General features: G+C 43.8%; 1 protein-coding gene across 1 annotated transcript; it reads left to right on the forward strand.

Moving 5' to 3' along the window:
* The first annotated feature begins 232 nt into the window (after nt 1-232).
* On the forward strand, nt 233-19,384 carry eea1 (early endosome antigen 1). The gene is made up of 30 exons (XM_084554560.1): nt 233-353; nt 1,380-1,588; nt 4,250-4,327; nt 4,436-4,548; nt 4,645-4,699; nt 4,783-4,848; nt 4,980-5,010; nt 5,095-5,199; nt 5,402-5,523; nt 6,162-6,317; nt 7,077-7,193; nt 8,516-8,854; nt 9,461-9,610; nt 9,925-10,044; nt 10,163-10,366; nt 10,479-10,679; nt 10,797-10,910; nt 11,096-11,251; nt 11,349-11,488; nt 11,602-11,932; nt 12,062-12,163; nt 12,261-12,455; nt 12,585-12,767; nt 13,694-13,879; nt 13,965-14,096; nt 14,408-14,593; nt 14,683-14,921; nt 16,116-16,236; nt 16,563-16,661; nt 16,753-19,384. The coding sequence occupies exons 2-30, from the start codon at nt 1,565-1,567 to the stop codon at nt 16,873-16,875; spliced, it is 4,188 nt and encodes a 1,395-aa protein (XP_084410686.1). The 5' UTR covers nt 233-353; nt 1,380-1,564; the 3' UTR covers nt 16,876-19,384.
* The last annotated feature ends 26 nt before the right edge of the window (nt 19,385-19,410 follow it).

Here is a 19,410-nt window from a genome sequence, read left to right on the forward strand (position 1 = left end):
CTAACACAGCCTCTTCATATGTACAGTATGAACTGCTTGAAATTGAACAGAAACTCATATGAAGTGGGCCCGAACAGTGCCAAAGTGTTTTACAAATGTATTTAAGATTTTTTTTTTATGTGTATTTTTTAACAACCATCACCAGCTGCTAGAACAAACATGTCCATTTTAAAGCATTCAGCTTTAGACAGATTTTCCTCTGTGTGCTGCTTATGCAATGTAAAGGTGCTTTTTTTTTTTTTTTGTTGTCTTACAAGTCGATTATTTAACTGGCAGTGCACGCAGCGTGTTGGTGGTTTCCTGGAGGCCGGTGCTGGGAAGTGTTGGCTCTTAGAGGAAGTCCTATTCCCACAGTGAGTCGGTGCCAAAAACTTTTCTTCTGCGAGGCGTTTTGAAGAGGAGTAGCCACATATTTGTGATTAATATATTTTTATTATTATTTTTACAGTTATTTAATTAATAGCTGATGTGAGCTCACAACATTTTTTAGAAATTTCACCTTAAGAAATTTGAGAAACAAGTGCTCTGCCTGTAATTATCACCTCTAATCACCGGTAACACCGAACTCTGTAATAAAGACTTGGAGAATATCTGCACACAACCATCCACCTCGGTAAAATGAAGCCTTAAATACTTCTCCTTCAGATGCTCTTTAATTTGTATTTTTATTTTGTTCATGTGACTGTCAAATTGAGCAAATTACAGATTACTGCCACGATGACGTAAACACCAGCTTTTGTGCTGTGGGATAGAAAAGCAGTCAGCCAAATAAGTGTATTATTGTTAAGTGCATTTGACAGATGTGCAGTTTTATTTTTTTTAATTTCTGAGAAGATAGTAAGGAGGCCTTGGTGTTTTATAAGAGTTGATATAGTGCCTTCACAAACACAACAGTATATCGTGTTTGGTTTATGACCATTTAACAGCCTTACACGCACACACCGCTCCAACGAACCCTTTAATATTTAATCAGCTCTGGTTAGATTGCAAAAATAGATTGTAAAAGGAAATCTGGGTTTGTTGTCACTATTAAATGTACGGTATTAAGTGTGGATTGACTCTTTTTTTATTTATCTATGATTCACTGGGAAATACACCCCTCCCATTATGGACAGGAAACTACTACAGGAAATCATGCTCATTGTGGAGCCAGGCTTTTTGTAACGGAATTGTGTGATACTCTAGCTTCATTAACTGCCAATGGGGAAAGTTCATTTAATGTGTTTTTATTATTTTTTTTAATTTTAATTATTTTTATTTTTATTTTTGCATGTGTGACTGGAGTATTCTGCCGTGAACCATCATCTTGTATATAAGCATTTAAATAAAAATCTTTATTTATAAATCCCCGTTTGTTGTTTTTGTGTTTACCGTTGCAGCCGTTATTTTAATCTGAGATATTGGCTCGTGCGAGTGTCCTGCTCAGCCATCCTCTCCCTCCATGACCCGCCCATCCGCCGCCGCTGTCTGAGCCTGGTCAGGTGTTCGCTGTTCAGAGACGTAAACTTTGCATTTGGATAGCTGATTCGGTTTCATTTTGGTCGGGACAAACCCAGTCGAGGCCATGCTCAGACGGATACTTCAAATGGTGAGTTTAACGGCCAACAAACCGGTCATGATCGCCCTTGTTTGCTTAAATCGAGTCGTTTTTCCTTGGGAGACACAGGCCTGTTCATGTCTGGTTTCATGACGGGGACGCGTGTTTTGAAACACGACGCGTCGCCAATGGGCGGGTATTTCTTATTTTTAGCGAACGGGAATTCCTCGACGGGAACAACACCGCTCCCCCGTGAGGTCGCAGTGAACATATCAAGCGCTCTTGTGTTGGGTTGACACAGCTAGCCATTCACTGCTAACTTGGTTCAGTTGATAGATGCTACAGAGGTGAAGCTAGCACCTGAGTATGTATTTGCAGCTAATGTGTACACCTTTCCAGAGTTCGTCTGTCAATGAACAGCTCAGCTAGCTAACGTTTCTGCCCACTGGAACAGCTTATTTCCATTGTTAGCTCGCCTTGTTACAGCATTCTGTTAATTCATCGTCTACTCATCACATGCTAACGCTGACGTTAGCATCATGCTCACTGTGGGGAAGTCCGGTGTTAGCTTCCTGACCACAATATGGAAATAAATACGCGTTTAAATTAACTGAGCCCATCCTTATGTTAGTGACGCCATGGTTGGATAAACTTGTATGCTTGTCACTCAAGTTACAAGTGCGAGAAATGAACAGAGGTTAGCTACTTGGCTAGCTTCCTCTTAGGACTACATTTACCATAACCGCGTCATTGTGTACCCTTTGGAGTTACGGCCTGTTTGTCATGGACAAAATCTTGACACGTTTATTTAGGTCACAGATGACCAGGCTGGGATTCAACTGTAAATATTAAAATTATTATCAAAAACGTATTTTAATATCAGACATCAGGCAGTCTGTACTTAACCTGGCATTTCACAATAATTTAGGCATAATAATGTAGGGAATAGGGAAAAAAAATCACAATATTCAAAACAGTAAAATAAATTCCTGAAAGAGTAGCTGTCTAATTTTTGTCCACATTTAACCAGTAGATGATTTATTTTACTTCTTGGCTTTAGTAATATTGTTTTTATTGTGTCAAAGGCAGTGTAGCTCTTGTTTATGTTTGAAACGTGTTTGACTAGGGTTAAAGGTTGCGCCGTGATGCAGCTTTATTTGTCGACACAGCCACTCAAGCACACATTTTATCTATATCTATCTATCTATCAATAAAGATACAGATATATCACCAGCTCAAAACCATTTTGTGAATGGACCTGTGGTGGGTGCATCCACCTACTGTAACGTGCTCGAACTAAGGGCCAATGCACTGAGCGGACTCCCGACGACCCTTTATATTTAAGCACCAGATAGAGTGCCTCCACTTCCCTCCTTGTAAGGGTCTGAATTACAGGGTGCATTGGTTAATATAAACAGGCCAATTGCCTGTCACTTGTCTACATAATATTTAGAACAATGCATGTGTAAACACTCTAAGCCACCCTGTGAATTACAGCATATTAACAAGGTTATATCATTCTGAAGTAAAGAGTGAAATCTGTTTAGTAAGAAGAGCTTATGACATTAAGTGTTTTGGGAGTTACATGAGAAGTATCATCATGGAGCTACATTAAGGTAGAGGATAGGGACTCTGCTTATAGGCAGAGACAGAACTGGAGTGAATTTAAGTTTAAAAGCCGAGTGACAGGAAAAGTGTGAATGAAGTGACTTTGACTGTGTGGAAAAGTGGAAGTGATTAAAAGAATGAACAGCAGAAATGCCTCAAACTGGGCGTAGAGGAATAGATTAGACGGAAGTTGTGAGAAGCGATCTTCCTTCTTGAACTTTGCCCTGAGCTTCATATTTATTGTAATAGCCACCTAATGTTTAACAGTCAAGCATAAATGCAGCATAAACCCCTGCATCTAAACAGTTATCTGAAGAGGTCAAGAATCCAGCGACGCTTGTATTACATGGAACAACTTTAATTGGCCGATGCGTTTCAGCTCGTGGCCTTCGTCCAAGTCAAGCCAGAAAGACCACAAACCAAAACGCATCGGTGTCGCTCGAGTCATGACCTCTTCATATTTCTTTTCCTCCCTAACTGCACCTTGGAAGTAGGTGAAGATTTAACTTCCTGACACAGTTATTTAGAAGATTGAACATTTTGTTTTGCAGAAAATGCTCTAAAAAGACTGAGAAAATTTCTCAGCAGCATGGTTATTGAAAAGTAATGGGAAGAAAGTAAGGTCAAGGATAAAAAACATTTTTTTCTGTTGTCTGTACAGTTTAATTATATCAGCTTTGCCTTAAAGCTGCAAAAACAATCAAACTGGGAAAAAGTCTTCATGGGCTCATACTACAGTGTTGGTATTTCATGATATGACCGTCTTAAATAAGCAAACACAGAACACATCACAGGCTGGCTCTTATCTTTGCCACAATATTTGCTTAAAGCTGAAAAGTCACAACCAGTGTAGTTGTTTTTGAAACATGCACGGCCTGCACGGCCTTTTGCCTCCAAAATGTTTTCTTCATCCAACATTTACCCTGATGTGGACAATATAAGTAAAAGACCGTAGTCAGAGTTTGCATATACTGTAGATATAACTGGGATATAGTGTTAAACTAAGAGTTTCTAATTTACAATAATTTGAGGATAGATATAAATAAAAGTATATGCTGCATAGTGTACATTTATACTAATGAAGCCTCATTTTCTGTTCTGCAGACCCCTGGGAAGGGAGGGTCCCAGAATGCGGAGTCAGAGCAGCCCAGCACCGACCTCAACCACGATCAGACCTCTGAGGTGAAGTGGATTCTCATCTGAGAACTCGTTTTTCTCTTTTTTTGTGCTGCAGGGACAGAAGCTGTTTGATGTGACATTGTTTTCTGATGACTGTGTCTCCGTGCGCAGGGCTTCATCTGTCCTCAATGCATGAAATCTCACAACTCTGCGGAGGAGCTGTTCAAGCACTATGAGCTGTTCCACGATACCGGAGACCTCCCTGCTCATGTGGCCCCGACTCGGTGAGACTTATTTTGATACGCCTGACCTCACAGTGCTTCTTGACTGATACTTTTATTTTGTGCAGTTGAATGAAACACACTATTTCCTCCTTTTAGAGAAGACCTCACAATGCTGCGGCAAGAGGTTCAGGACCTGCATGCTTCTCTCAAGGTACAGTTTCTGATCTGTGTAGACGTGTGATTGTTTATGCAAAGACTTGATTGTGTATCTGTGCTTTTGTTTTCCCTGATAAGGAGGAAAGATGGTTCTCTGGAGAGCTAAAGAAGGAATTAGACAAAGTGCAAGGACATCTGAAGCAAGTAAATCCTTCAAGATATTTAACATGTATTATAGTGAAGAGGTGGCTTCCTGAAATTAAAACCGTTTCCTAAAGCGTGATGCCTATGATTATCTTGCTGTTTATATTCCTCTCTTTTTCTTGATTGCACAGAACGATGGGCAGGTGGTCTCAGAGGATTTAGGTACTGAACATTATATTTCAAAATATTGGTTGAAATGAACGGACAATCATTAGTTTTTAATTTGTGACCCTTTTTATGTTTCAGCCCTTGAAAAGAAGTTGAATGAAGCAGAGACAGAAAAGTTCAACATAAAACAGATGAAAGACCTGTTTGAGCAGAAGGCTGCCCAGCTGGCCACGGAGATAGTAGGTTAGTGTGGGGCCGGAAAACTGGGAGGCCTGTGTGCCTGTCTGCATCATTTAACAAGCTGAAGTACTCTTTTGCTATCAATACTATCCATCCACTGGGTTTCATCCAGTTGTCAAGTTGTAATTCATTCTTCAAGGTTTCACATTCCTCAAATCACGACTGAAATGTGATTTTTGTTCTTTTGAACTGTTGAAAACCGCAGACCTGAAGTCGCGCTACGATGAGGAGAAAAGCCTACGAGAGGCTGCGGACCAGAGCCTTGCCAAGTTGTCCGAACAACTGCAGAAAGAGAAGCAGGAGAACGAGAGACTGCAAACAGAACTGGTACATAAACACACTCTAATGGTGCCTGCGAGATTAGGTATGAGTGATCTGATCTCAGTGCTCTCGGTGCGCTTACCTCTGTTGTCAGCTCCTCCGCTAATGGTCCATAGCCGAGTGCATCGTCATCCATGTGACCCTTGTGTGCAATACACAGGAAAAATGTGCACCAAATTTAACGGAAGGACTTCCTACAGCGGGCTTTTTTCACTAATTTTAGAGTCTGACTAAATATCTAGTAAACATTCAGTTTCATTTTGGGAACAGGGCAGCCCCTTAGCAATAGCCATGTTTAATAAACTGACTCACAATCAGGAAATGCTGATGTTATTATCATCATCAGCAGTATACTGCCTGATTTTGGTACAGCTAGCTTTTGCTCCTGATGTGTGTACCTCACCTAGAGTATGCCTCTAAAACCTAGTCCACCTCTTCCAAACAGACTCAGACACAGATTGTTGTACTATGCCCAAGCATGATCCGCAGCATTCACATTAATCAAAAACTACCAGTCTCCAGTCTTAAATGTACTTGAGTAGAGTATGGAATAATATATTTTAACAAATTAACAATTTACACAGTGAACTTTCTAATTTTTAGTCCTCACCAGATTAAAACCATGCCTCTGCTCTGCCCCCTAGCTGCAGCGACCGGGAGTGGAGGATGTCGAGGTTCTGCAGAAGGAGCTGGTGCAGGTCCAGACTCTGATGGACCATATGACCCGTGAGAGGGAGGAGGAGTCCGAACGCCTCAAAAACCACTACGAACAGCTGCAGGCTAATTACACTACCTCAGAGGTCAGGAGGCCAAAACACCTGTTGCAACACGAGCTGCCACTCCCCCGTCCCTCACGTCGCACATCAAAACATGCACGCTAATCTCCACAGTTTACAAAGTCATCTACAAAACTGTGAATTTTCTAATTTAACTTTTCGTTTTACCTGCCGTTTGCTCAGTTCACCGAGTTCAGTTTACGGCAAATCGGCATATATACGTATATATATATGGACAGTTTTTAAGCTGTAGTTATACACAGTTCTTCGCTTCTGCAGGCTGCGACTATATAATAGGTGCAGGAGCTAACATTACATTTAGGTTTGTGCATTGTCTTGACAAGATGCTGACCCCAGCAGCTCTGTGTTGCAGACTGGCAGCTTTCTGTTGTTTCACGACTTACCTGTGTGTCTCTTTCCCTTCCCACCTCCTTCTTCTTCTTCTTCTTCTTCTGCTTCTCTTATACTGTATCTGCAACACTCACAATACTCAAGATTCGTAAGCTGGAGGTAAAACACGTCGTTTCAGCTTGGCCCCAAATTTACTTTTTGCCTGATTTTCAGAAATGGATTTTATTTTTCCTTCTCTCCTCTTTTCTGATTTTTGTGTAATGTGGGTTTTTATGCAAGTGAAGCCTGGTTGTTAGTTATATGTGCTGTTTTTTTCTTTTTTCTCTGGTGTTCGTTCTTCTCAGTGGTGCTTATTTTTTAATTTTTGTTTTTGAATACACACTAAATGCTTTTTCAGAAAGAGTGTTAACACGTGTGCCTGTTGTATTCCAGATGACCATATCCCAACTAAAAGCAGAGCTGGAGAAGGGTCCTCAGGAGGCAGCCGTCTACACGCAGCAGATCCACGAGCTGCAGAGCAATCTGAATAATTTGCAGCAGCAAAGTCAGGTAACTGGAGACTTTTACAGACACGTGACAGTTTTCTGACTCAGAACAAAGTGCTGTAGGCTCAAACATGTCCGCTGTGATATCAGTTCCACAATAAGAATGTGTAGGATTTATTTTAACTAGAGTACTGTTAACAGCCCCTCAGTTCCTGTAAACCTTCCTCCGTTGCTCAGCATCAGGTCCCACCACAATTCTCCCGCTGTCACCAGCCGTCTTTGACAACCGAGTCATGTTGACAAAAATTACACGCAACACTATAATTAAACCAGCAGGGGGGATCGCTGCACTGCCAGCTCTATCACTGGGGGTGAAATACAATCACAGGTAATGGCATTGGTGCAGTGGGAACAGTAGAATGTAGCGCAGGGTTACTGCCAGAGATTAAATCCTCCCACATCAGGCTCGCCAATGGTCTCCCAGCCAAGTGGATTTCCGGGTAAAAGGAGGATTACAGTACTGGATCCCCAGTGCGATGCCCCTGCCTGCCGCTTCTCCTCGCAACATAATACCCACACACCTGACACAGATACTTATCTCATGAGCTAGGAACAAAAATGCTGGAGCAGGGAGCGAGATACAAAGGTTTACGACTAAGGACAGGCAGGTGAACAACCAACGGGGGGTTTTCATTGGTCTGTAACTCCAGGATTAGAAAGCAGAGACGCAGCGTGAACCTGTAACAATAACACAAGAGAAAAACAGCAACAGGTTTGTAAGAAGGAGAAGACGAACATAGTCTCCAGAGAGGGTTGTTACTGTTTTTCAGCTGCAGTGGTTTATTGGACATCTGTGAAGTCCAGGTGCCCTGTCACACTCTCTAGTTAGCGGCATGCTGCGCTATTAACAACATTTTGTTCTTTATCACCCTGGTGCCAAGTTTACTGGCAAGGCTTACAGCAGGACAAGTGCTGCGCAGACCTGTGTCGTAAACCGCCCTCTAGAAATGGCATATCACACTTTGTTCTCGCCTCTTGACAAGCGACTGTTCTTTTCCATTGCTCATATCACACGAGGTGTTGGTTACTTGTTGCAGCTCCTATCACGCAAACGGTTTTAATTTAGAAAGACAAATGGCTTGTGGTCCAGTCTGGTTTAATTAGTGACTCTAACAATAGCTGAATAACCTCTCAAACATTGTCAGGCATTCTCCTCGTTCATGTTGCTCACTCAAGAAACACTAGAACTAAATTACTTAGTTTGACACTGTCAAACTAGGCTCCCTGGCTTTCAGTCCTATTCAGGGAACTTTGTTCACTCCTGTAATTCCCCTATCATAGCCAGTCCATGTCAGCCTCATGTTTCTGTGTTTTTTCTCCTCACAGAGCCTATCCGAAAAGCTTGCACGTAAGGAGAAGGAGTATCAAGAACTGGAGGAGCATGTGGGAGCTGAGAAAGTTGCCAAGAAGGGATTTCAAGACACCTTGAGGGAGAGAGAGTCGGAGGTACAAGAGCTCCAGGCCCGGGCCGCGGGGGCTGAGGCCTCGCTGCAGAAGGCCCAGGCGGAGCTCACGGAGAGGGCTGAGGAGGTGGGAAAGTTGAAGAATGAGATTGCGGAGCTGGAGGTGAAACACGCGGAGCTGAAGGTGGAGAGGAAACAGTTGGAACAGCAGAGGGAGGAGAAAGAAAGCCAAGGTGCTCAGCAGCAGTCTGAGATCAGTCAGGTGAGTACGGCAGGCAAAGGGTAAAATGTTGTACAACCCTCAAATCCGTCTGTACAGGCTTCTGGACCCTACTGGATGATGTTAGATGTAGATGTGGCGACGGGTTCATGTCAAGTGAAGGATTTATATATTTTTCAAATTCATCTTCAGACAAAATTCAGTGACTTCTCAACTCCCCTGGAGGGAAACAATAACATCCTGGTGAAAGGGGCAAACCCTTCACTATCAACACAGGTTTAAAGTGACTCATCATCAGCTGATAGTGGTGTTAGTATAACCTGCTGTTCACGTTTATCACTCATTCATTCAGTTATTTTATTTAGATTGGCATCCATATTATTTGAACATGATTCATAATGCAAACAGACATATATAAAGCATAATGACCCATTCATTTACTTTAATTAACTTCTGGATTTTCATTGTAATAAACCATGTATTGCATTTAATGGTTATATTTTAATGGTGTGAAATATTGATCCATTATCAAATCCCATTCTGAGAAATGCATTGTTCCATTAGTAAACTGTGAATACACGGTATCTGTTTCCTTCATTGAATCGTCCGTTGTCTTACTCTTGACTCCCTGTCTCTGTGGACTTCTAGCTGCACACCAAACTGTTGGAGGCTGAGAGGCAGCTGGGTGAGGTGCAAGGTCGTCTGAAAGAACAGAGACAGCTCTCTGGGGAGAAACTGAAGGACCGTGAGCAGCAAGCGGCCGACCTGCAGCTCAAACTCTCGCGCGCGGAAGAACAGGTAGGCTCATATCATCACTGCAGTGGAATAAAGTTAATTAATTGGATAGAACAGATATCAGAACAACTGTGCATAAATAAATCTGAGCCTTTAGTGTGTACTATGAGTTGTATAGTGCACTGTAAGATGTGCAGATCTGGCATGATTAAAGTGAGAGAGTGGGGAAAGATGTCTGTATAAAATTTACAAATTAAGATAAAGAGAGTCATGTAGCTCCTGTAGAATGATGGTGCAGAACCCTTGTTTGGGTGTATGGTTTGAAAAAAAAGGGGGGGCACATAGAGTAAAATAAATGCCTCTGTGTTTTGCCTCAGTTGAAGGAGAGTGCCAGTAAGAACACAGACCTGCAGCACCAGCTGGAGAAAGCCAAGCAGCAGCACCAGGAGCTGCAGGCGCTGCAGCAAAACACCAACGGCAAACTCCGTGAGGCTCAGGTACTGCTCACTAATAAACTGCACATCTTTTACATTCACCTTGTTGTCACACTGTGGCTCATCTTATGCTTTCTACTCATCGACAAAATACCAAATGTTCTCGTGTTTCATGCTGTAGAATGATCTGGAGCAGGTGTTGCGTCAGATTGGGGATAAGGACCAGAAGATCCAGAACCTGGAAGCGCTGCTGCAGAAGAGTAAAGACATTGTGAGCCAGCTGGAAACGGAGAGGGAGGACCTGTGTGCCAAGATCCAGGCTGGGGAAGGGGAGACGGCCGTCCTTAACCAGCTAAAAGAGAAAAACCACGCACTACAAGAACAGGTGGATTCTTGTAGATTTTAGATTACAAATCAGTTTCTTGTAGAAAGCTGAATGCCACAATAATCAACTATTGGTCAGCTTATAACCCTTTCTTTATATGTTGGTCTCAAAGGTGACACACTTGACAGATAAGCTGAAGAACCAATCAGAGAGCAACAAGCAAGCCCAGGATAACCTGCACAAGCAGGTCCAGGAGCAGAAGACTCTGCTGCGCTCAGCTCAGGACCGAGCTCACACCCTGGAGACCTCGGTCTCTGAACTCACCGCCCAGCTCACTGACAGCAAGGAGAAAGTAGCTCAGCTGGATGCTCAGGCAAGCCTCTGAATGATGATGTTTGACAGACTGAGCTGATCCGAACAATATGTTGTTCTGCGGGTTTTATTTTTCACCAGTGATTGTAACAGATTTTCTTGCTTGGTTTTCCTTCAGCTGAAGGCAAAGACAGAGTTGTTACTGTCTGCTGAGGCAGCCAAGGCTGCACAGAAGGCCAACCTAGAGAACAACCTGGAGACGGCTCAGCATGCTCTGCAGGACAAACAGCAGGTTAGCTTGCTTTTTGTGCCACAGTTGTTGAACATTTTGCAGTTTCCCCGTTTTTATTTCCTTTTAAAAATGAGACCGTTGGAACGATTCACTCTTTGACTTCTCTGTTGTTGTTGTTTTCCCCTTTTCATTTTCATGTTTTTAATCGCTGTCATCCTGCGTCTTCCCTTTGCTGCCTTGTGTAGGAGCTAAATAAGGTTCAGACGAAGCTGGAGGAGAAGGCCCAGAGGCTCAAAGAGAGACAGGAGCAGTGCAGTCAGCTGGAAAGCAGTCTGAAGGAATGCAAAGACAAGCTACTCGCCTCAGAACAGCGCACAGAGCAGCTGGAGGGGCTCACTAAGGTTTGTGCTGAGAATCGTTTTACCCGTTCATTTTTGGTGCTTCTGATGTCTTTCGTATACCCTTTTTGATAAGTGAATATGGTGTTTGATCTGACAGAAACTGGAGTCACAGGTAGGGGAGGCGCAGGCCACACGAGACCAGGTGCAGCAGGAAGTGCAGAAGCTTCAGAAGGAGAATTCAGAGGTGAAACTGAGAGCGAAGGAGCTACAGCGGTCGCTGGAAGCTGAAAAAGCAGGGTGAGATCAATTTGGCATATTCGTTTTGATCGTAAGTGATACCCTCTAGTAACTATTTTATTCCACTGTAGAATATCTTCTAATTCAAAGATATATGTGTTTCCTCTGTAAAGTGTTACAGCTCTGCAGGAGGAATTAAAGAAAAGGGCAGCCTCTTTGAGTGATGTTCAGCAGCAGCTGCAGCGCGGAGAGCAGGAGGTCGCTGCTCTGAAGGTGAATCTGGACAAGGTGACCCAGGAAGGAAAAGCACAGCACGCAGACCTAGACAAGAAAGCTCAGAGTCTGGCAGCAGACCTTCAAAAATCCCAACAGGAGAAAGATGTGCAAAAGAAGGAGCTTGCTTCTACTCAGGAGAGCCTAGAAAAGGCTAATAAGGCACTGAAAGAGACTCGGAGTCAACTGGACACTGAGAGGAAGAACCATAAAACAGCCATGGAGGAGAAGGTGGGCAGCTCACATGCAGCTCGGTGTTATTTCCTGACTTTAGAGTTTTGTTTTCATAGAAGGATTAAGAAAAAACCACCTACCTAGAATACCAGCTTGTGACTCACATTAATTTGTCCTAATCCCCAGGGAAAGGCCAATGAAAAGACGAAACAGGAGCTTCTCAAAAATAACGAGGCCGTCTCCAAGGCAATGAAAGAGTCCGTGGAGCAGCTGGAGCAGACGAGAGAGGTAAGGCTCTGAGAAAAAGGAAAGAAAAAGTGGAAGATCAATCATGGTTGTTTGACATTCAACACCTAAACATGTGTTGTGTGTCTGAAAATGTCAGGCAGAGAAGAAGCTGAGGCTGAAGCTGACCTCGTTAGAACAGCAGCAATCAGAGACTCAGGGGACGCTGAAGGAGAGGGAGGACGAGTTGGAGAAGCTGCGGGCGCAATTAAAGACGACCCAGGGGTCCTTGGAAGAGGAGATTAAGAAACTGAAGAGCCAAATGTCAGAGCTACAGGGAGTTGGTGTCAAGAAAGTAAGTAGCAACTATAAATTGATTTTTTTATTATCGTTATTAACGGTATTTGTTGTTGTTGTCAAGGAATCAATGATCATCTTAAGACCTCAAATATACATACATGTACTTGTTGACTTGCACCTCCAGGCAGAAGAGGAGAGTAAACTGAGGGCACAGGTGACAGGGTTCAGCCAGGAGCTCACTTCTGAGAAGAGCCGGACAGTAGAGCTTCAGAAGGCCTTGGAGCAAAGCCAGGCAAACCTCACCAAGCTTCAGTCTGACTTCTACGGCAAGGAGTCTGAGGTTTCTGCCCTGCGTCAAGACCTTAAGGTACATAATTGCGGGACACAGCTGATGATGATAATAATGATGATAACGACGACGATGAATGCCGGTTGAATTTTGCAGTATACAAGAGTTTTATATCTGGTGTCTGTGCCAATATTCCAACACTGGTAGCGTTTTAAGTTTAAATGGCAATATTTTGCAAAAGCTGAAGGGAGGAGTGGCCTGTGGTCAATTTTACAATTGGCCCACAGCAAATTCTACACATACAATGTAACATAGCCCACACATTGAACTTGCACTTGACTGTATTGTACTATTTAGTTTTAGCAGTAGGCGGCGCTAGCGTCTCAAGCGCGGCAGCATGAGACGCTCACTTTGACCTCACCTGGCAGAATCAAAGAAATGCAAGATAGCGAGTGAGACACGGTGGAACAGCGAATATGAGGACAAATAACACTACTACCACACGACCTCCGTAAAGTCCCAGGCTTGGGTTCAGAAGTAGTCAAGAAATACAGAGAAGTTTCCACAGATACCAGAACACTAGGTTGACATCCATGTCTGCCCTCAGTCCCGTCTCTTCTTTAAGCACTCTTCAAGATGACAAACAACATTGGTGATCTGTGTTAATGAACTTTCTAGTGTCGTTTTAAGAAAAAAACAGCGACCTGTCATGTCTCTCAGATTACTCAAAAATCTTAGTGTCAACTCTGTGAGGTAGTGCTGATGTTTAATCAAAGGGGACACATTTCTTAGGTCCAAGCTGGGTTAGCTTAGCTCTGCTGTAGTGAAGCTTTAAGGAAGTCATGTCAACCTTCATCACTTCTAACTAATTCTCAGTCATTGATCAGTAACTTTTGCGATCAGTATTTATGACTTGGAGAAATTCAGTCTGATGAATATGAATAAATTATTCTTCTCATTTGACCCTCCTAAGTATTTAACTTTTGAACTTTTTCTGTCTGCAGACATCAGAGGAGAAACTGTGTGTGTCCCAGGAGGAGCTGGCTGCCAATCGAACCCACCAGGTGACTTTAGAGGCCCAGATCCAGGAGCTGAAAACGGGCCGGGGATCGCTGGAGCAAGAGCTCGCCAAACGGGAACAGAAGCTCCAGCAGCAGGAACAAACCCTGAAGGAGCTGCAGAAGCAGCAGGTTAGACGGACTGACGACACACGAGCAATTAACTATTATGTGACTTGACGTTGTAGCATATTGTAAATGGTGTCTGTTCATTCAGGGTCAAGTTAAGGAGGAGCTGGAGAAGGAGAGGAGCAATCTGGAAGAGCTGAACAAAGCCAAGGGTGTCCTGGAAAAGAAGAACACCAAACTCACAACTGACATAAAAACACTAACAGAGAAGAGTGAGAAGGTCAGTCACATATAATGACGCTTCCTTAAGGTTTCAGAGCCTCTGCTAATATAGACACTGGCCACCGTGCTATACAGTCTCCCATGCATGTGTAAATGGTTTGATTTAGGAATAGGGCTGGGTCACATTCTTCAAAGTCATAGCTGAGCGTCATTGAGTCTGGATTTTTTTAAGCTGCCTTAACGTTGCGTCTGAAGCTGTCAGAGCGATAACTGCTCAAGCATTTTCAAAGTTTTTAACCCCTTCCTACTACATGGGCCTTTAACAACCAAGCATTGTGCGTAAAGTGACGGTGTCGTGTTGCTTTTCAGGAGCTGGGTGAGCTGCGGGAAGCCAAACAGCTGCTGATCCAGCAGAAACTGGAGATGCAGGGTCAGGTGGAGGCGGCTCAGAGCGCCCTCAAGCAGGAGCAGAAAGAGCACCAGGCCACCAAGGACAGCAGGATTCAGAGAGAGGAGCAGCTACACGCTCAAACCAAGAATGTCCAGGATCAGTTGGTAGGCTCATTCGCAAAATCCCAGCAGATATTACCTGTTTAAATGTCTTTTTTTTTGTCTTGTGACATTGTTAATTCTTCCTCCTCAAGGCGGCCGAGAAGCGGGCCAGAGAAGAGCAGGTGAAGCGCGGAGAGGAGGCAGAAGCGAAGCTGAGTGTACAGGTGACGGCTCTGAATGAAAATGTGGCCACGTTGAAGAGGGAGTGGCAGGGCAGCCAGCGGAGAGTGAGCGAACTGGAGAAGCAGACGGATGAGCTGAGAGGGGAGATCGCCGTGCTGGAGGCCACCGTGCAGAACAACCAGGACGAGCGACGGGCTCTTCTGGAGAGGTCAGTCTGGTGTAGCTTTCCTTTCAGCACACCTCCCCACGGGTTATGATGTGGTAATTTATGACTGAGGTCACATGCGCTCAGTTCATGCCTAAGGTTTTGTTATCCAGACACTCAGTTCCAGGAAATAAGAGAAATAATCTGTGTCAAATTAAATATGGACATCTCGACTTTGTACCCTAACATCTATCCAGACTTTGGTTTACAGCACGTCCTTCGTAATTCTTAAGTGACAAGAGGCAAGTGACAAAAGCCACGAATCAAACAAAAGTCTTGAAAAAGTAAAAACGCACCTACAGATCACAGAGATGCCGATTTGTACTGGATTAGTGTTATCACAGGACCTCTGGGGTTCCTGAGAAATAGGGTAGGTAATTTGCGGTGTCATTTTTACTTTACAAATTACAGACATGGCCGATTTGCGTGGGATTAAGATCACAGACAACCTCCGCTATTATTACAAATTACCGGAGGTCCGCAGGTAAAACTAGTCCCATGCGAATAGGGCATTAGTCACGTTGCTGCAGGTAGTAGTACCACCAGTAACCACTAGATGGCATCTGATTTGATTTTAATGAAAAATAGATTTTTCACAGCCATCTAGTGTAGGCCCACATGGAACAAAATCACACTGAAAAATTGCTTTAATTTGAGTCTGTCAGAGCAAACTGGGGTATTTGTAGCCTTAATGGAATTGTCAAAAAAGGACGAGTTCAACAGTACTCCACGGAGCGCTACTTTACTCTTATATATTCAGAGGCGCAAGGACACAGTGTCCACAACGGCGACTTAAGTGACAGCTAAGCAAACACTGTGGTTGAATGTGGTAGGAAGAAGACCTTTTCTTTCTTCTTTGGCAGTGCGTCACCTGATTGTCTACCCTTGCTGTCGGAGTGATGACTAAGTCCTTACATCACCTCCTTTATGTACTCCCCTAACTAAGCTTGTAAAAGCACCGTTAATGAAAACATGTATTTGTACGGACCTGTCATATCAAAGTAGAACGCTTTAAGATAATTAAAAGCTTTGCACTGTATACACGTTAACAACTGAGCCCTGCAGCGCAGAGTGCTAGCCGGTATTTTCCACGAGCGCTGTGGATTTTAAAATATTAAATTAACAAAAGTTTCATGAGCCGCTAAACTGCGCGAACCGCACACAAATCACCGGTGCGCTGCGGCTGTCGTGTTTCAGGTGTGTGAAGGGTGAAGGCGAGATGGAGAAGCTGCAGGCCAAAGTGGTGGAGCTCAGGAGGAAGCTGGACGACACGACGGCGGCCATGCAGGAGCTCGGCAGGGAGAACCAGTCGCTTCAGGTCAGCTGCAAAATCCCGCCGCGACAGGAGTTACGACATTATCTGAGCATTGCTTCAGGCGCATTTTGCGTACAACTTCAAATTCACACATTGAAATTTAATTTCACTTTGCATGAGGAAGGATATTTAATGGTCGATAAAGGATGTTGCAAGTGCCACAGTAGCACAACCACAAAGAAACAGGAACACACAAGATCACATGACATGCAGAACATGAAAGACTGAGTAGACAATAAATACAATTAGTGGCTTCAAGTCTAAATATCAAACAGCTAAGTTAAGAGAAATGAATGTGACTTCTGATTGTGACTCCTCGATGCCTTCAGATCAAACAGTCACAAAGTCTGACCAGGAAGTGGGCTGAGGATCACGAAGTGCAGAACTGCATGGCCTGTGGGAAAGGCTTCTCTGTCACCGTCAGGAAGGTGAGTGTGACGCTTCCTTGGAAGTTTATTTGCTGACAGCGGGACATCTCAGCAGTGCTGCGTTGTTAATTCTTCCTCTCTGAATATCCAGCACCACTGCAGACACTGTGGAAACATATTCTGCGCCGAGTGTTCGTCGAGGAACGCCCTCACGCCGTCCTCCAAGAAGCCGGTGCGGGTGTGCGAGACGTGCTTCGAGGAGCTCCAAGGCTGACTTCCCGCTCGTCCCCTTACACCCCCCTCCTCCCCCTTTCCCCTATTGTCCCAATGAGAAGGCATGTCTTTGTCATTTTTAATGTGCACTATAAAAGGACAGTTCCAGTGCAAAGACTCCCACCTGCGCGTGACCCCTGGCTCTGGCGTGGAGGGGGGGAAACGACGGAGGCGATTCGCCGAGGAGACCAGAGTCACGTGATACGACGGGGTGGGATTGGTTGGGATTGTCTGTATCTGTTTTTGTGCCTTTGCTACTCCTGTGGACTGCCAGAGAGCGGAGTGATAACAGTGATAACTAAACACCACCCATCTCTTTGAGTTCGTATTCTCCATCGTTGTTCGGCACCGTTAATTCGCTGCTTTGTGTGTCGTGAAACGCTTGGCATCTGGAGGTGTCGGGTCAGTGTGACACTGCAAGAGTGAGTATTGTAGTAGTGATGTTGAAAATCTGCCTTACAAAGGTGAATGCAGTTATTTTATATATATATTTTTTTCTGTACAGAAGTCAAAAGTCAACCCGATCACAAACTACTATTCTCATTTTCACAGCATGAAAACTTAAACTAGAGTAATCTGGAAATGCAAGAACATGTTTGTTCATGCGTAGATGTTCTGAATTGGTTCATTTGGCCCCAAAACAAGTTCACTAAAGCTTTAATTTGACGCTAGTGTGCAGGGTTTCATGAGTGTATAAATGATTTTAAATTTAAGAGTATGCATTCATTTTTATTTTTATTTTTAACTCGCAGGTCAGCCGCATTAGATTTTCAGTAACTCTGTACCGTACGTTCACGGGATGAATGAATCCGCTCAAGTGTTGAAAGGAAAACCTCCCCAAAGAGAACAATTCAACCGATCGACTCGTGCACCAGCTACTTTTCTGTAAATCAAATCCTACGCGTTCCCTTTTGTGCGGCAGAGCGTTTGTGAATCCGTTGAAATTAATGTATTCAGCCTAATTCATGACCAAAGAATGTCTGCAGCAGGAACACAGCCGAGATGAAGGCCCTGAGTTGGTTGCGTGTTTCAGTATTTTTCTAAGCGTCGCCTAAAAAAGAGAAAAGGAAAAAATGAATTAAAAAAAAAAGCTTTTTCTGAGTTTTAAGTCGCAGGGTCGGACGTTCTTATCTTGAAAAGCGGCGCGTGCATGGCGATCAGAGAGGCTTTTTAAATGTACAGTCGGTTTATTTCTTTCCGTGCCACATTTCTCTTTGTGCGTTATATTCTACAGATTGTGGTGCTCGCAGTCATTGAAGGTGCCTGCATGTTTTATTTTAATTTTCCTGCTGCTTGTGTCCACTCACTACTGCTGTAGATGTGCGTGCGTGCTCTGCTTTGAAGCAATAACCCTAGCAGAGAGTGTATGTGTGTGCGTGCGTGTGTGTTTTAGTGTTTAGGCCTGCTGTGTACGCGAGAGATGCGCTTGCGCGACTGTTGGCTGCTCAGAACCTCGGTATCTTCTCTGGCACGTTGTGCGTTGCTGCTTTCAGGTACGGCAGTTACTGTCGGCTCTCTGCTCGACGCGCCTGCAGCTGAGAACACTGTAGAAGTTCATTCCTGCTTTGTTTAATTTATAATAGCTGACAGATAATGGTAAGACCTCTCGTGGAACTGTCCGGAGCAGGTGATAACACTGTACGCCAGACGACAGTGCACGCTATCTTGCAGCTTGTTTCAGACTACCAAATTATCTCTTCGTGCTTGTCTGCTCATTGCAAAAGAATGTCCATCTCAGTTACAGTCTCCGGGCAGATTTTTTTTTTTTGCGTTGCATTGGTTTCGTTATGTCTACCTCAGATTGGCACAGGAAAAAGCACTATTTCTAAACGACAGACATCACAAATGTTGTATCTTTGCCTGCATTTGATCAAGGATTTGTGATTGATCTATCATGTTGTACAGACCCTTAAAATCTAGACAGATGATTTGCACCTTATTGTATCCTGGGCCTCGTCAGAATGAGAACCAGCCACTAACGTAGGACCACCAAGTTTATACAGGCTTCAGCATTTCTAGCCCCATTGTACTTAAAACTGCTCATTAATACTAAGGCTGTCATAATTATCTTTGTAAATGTTTGTAATGAAAGAGGGAAAAAAAATTATAACACTTGTGGATGTGGAATAATGACAACAGTGAAACTGCGTGGATTCATCAGTGTCTTACTCATTTTTACAAAATGATCACCACAGACCTGTACACACTGAAATGTGGCTTTCGCTTCTTGTTGCTGTCAGTTATCATGCATGATGATTTAACTGGCCCCCGTGGCTCACACGTGTTCTCCATGTTTAGTCATCATATTTTGGGGTTGTGAAGGTGTGCCTTAGGCCGGGCGTCCTGCACGTCGCTGCTCACCGTTTAGCAGCGGCCCTGCACCATGCATCACCATCAGAGTCAGCGTGACCTCTGCTCACCTGAAGGGAAGTAATGTACTATGTTCACGCGCACCAGTTGATTTTCTAATTCATTGTCATGACTTAATTAAAACCTACAGTATGTTTCTACTCTCTTGTGCTGTGTTTTTGTGTCC

Source organism: Chelon labrosus, assembly GCF_963514085.1.
Source record: "Chelon labrosus genome assembly, chromosome: 11".
NCBI lineage: Eukaryota > Metazoa > Chordata > Actinopteri > Mugiliformes > Mugilidae > Chelon > Chelon labrosus.

Bases quoted from the DNA above. Each gene is read 5' to 3' on its own strand.
- eea1 (XM_084554560.1), top strand. From the start codon at position 1,565: ATGCTCAGACGGATACTTCAAATG. The intron at 14,097-14,407 runs GTCAGTCACATA...GTTGCTTTTCAG, and splicing joins TAACAGAGAAGAGTGAGAAG to GAGCTGGGTGAGCTGCGGGA. The intron at 16,662-16,752 runs GTGAGTGTGACG...CTGAATATCCAG, and splicing joins TCTCTGTCACCGTCAGGAAG to CACCACTGCAGACACTGTGG.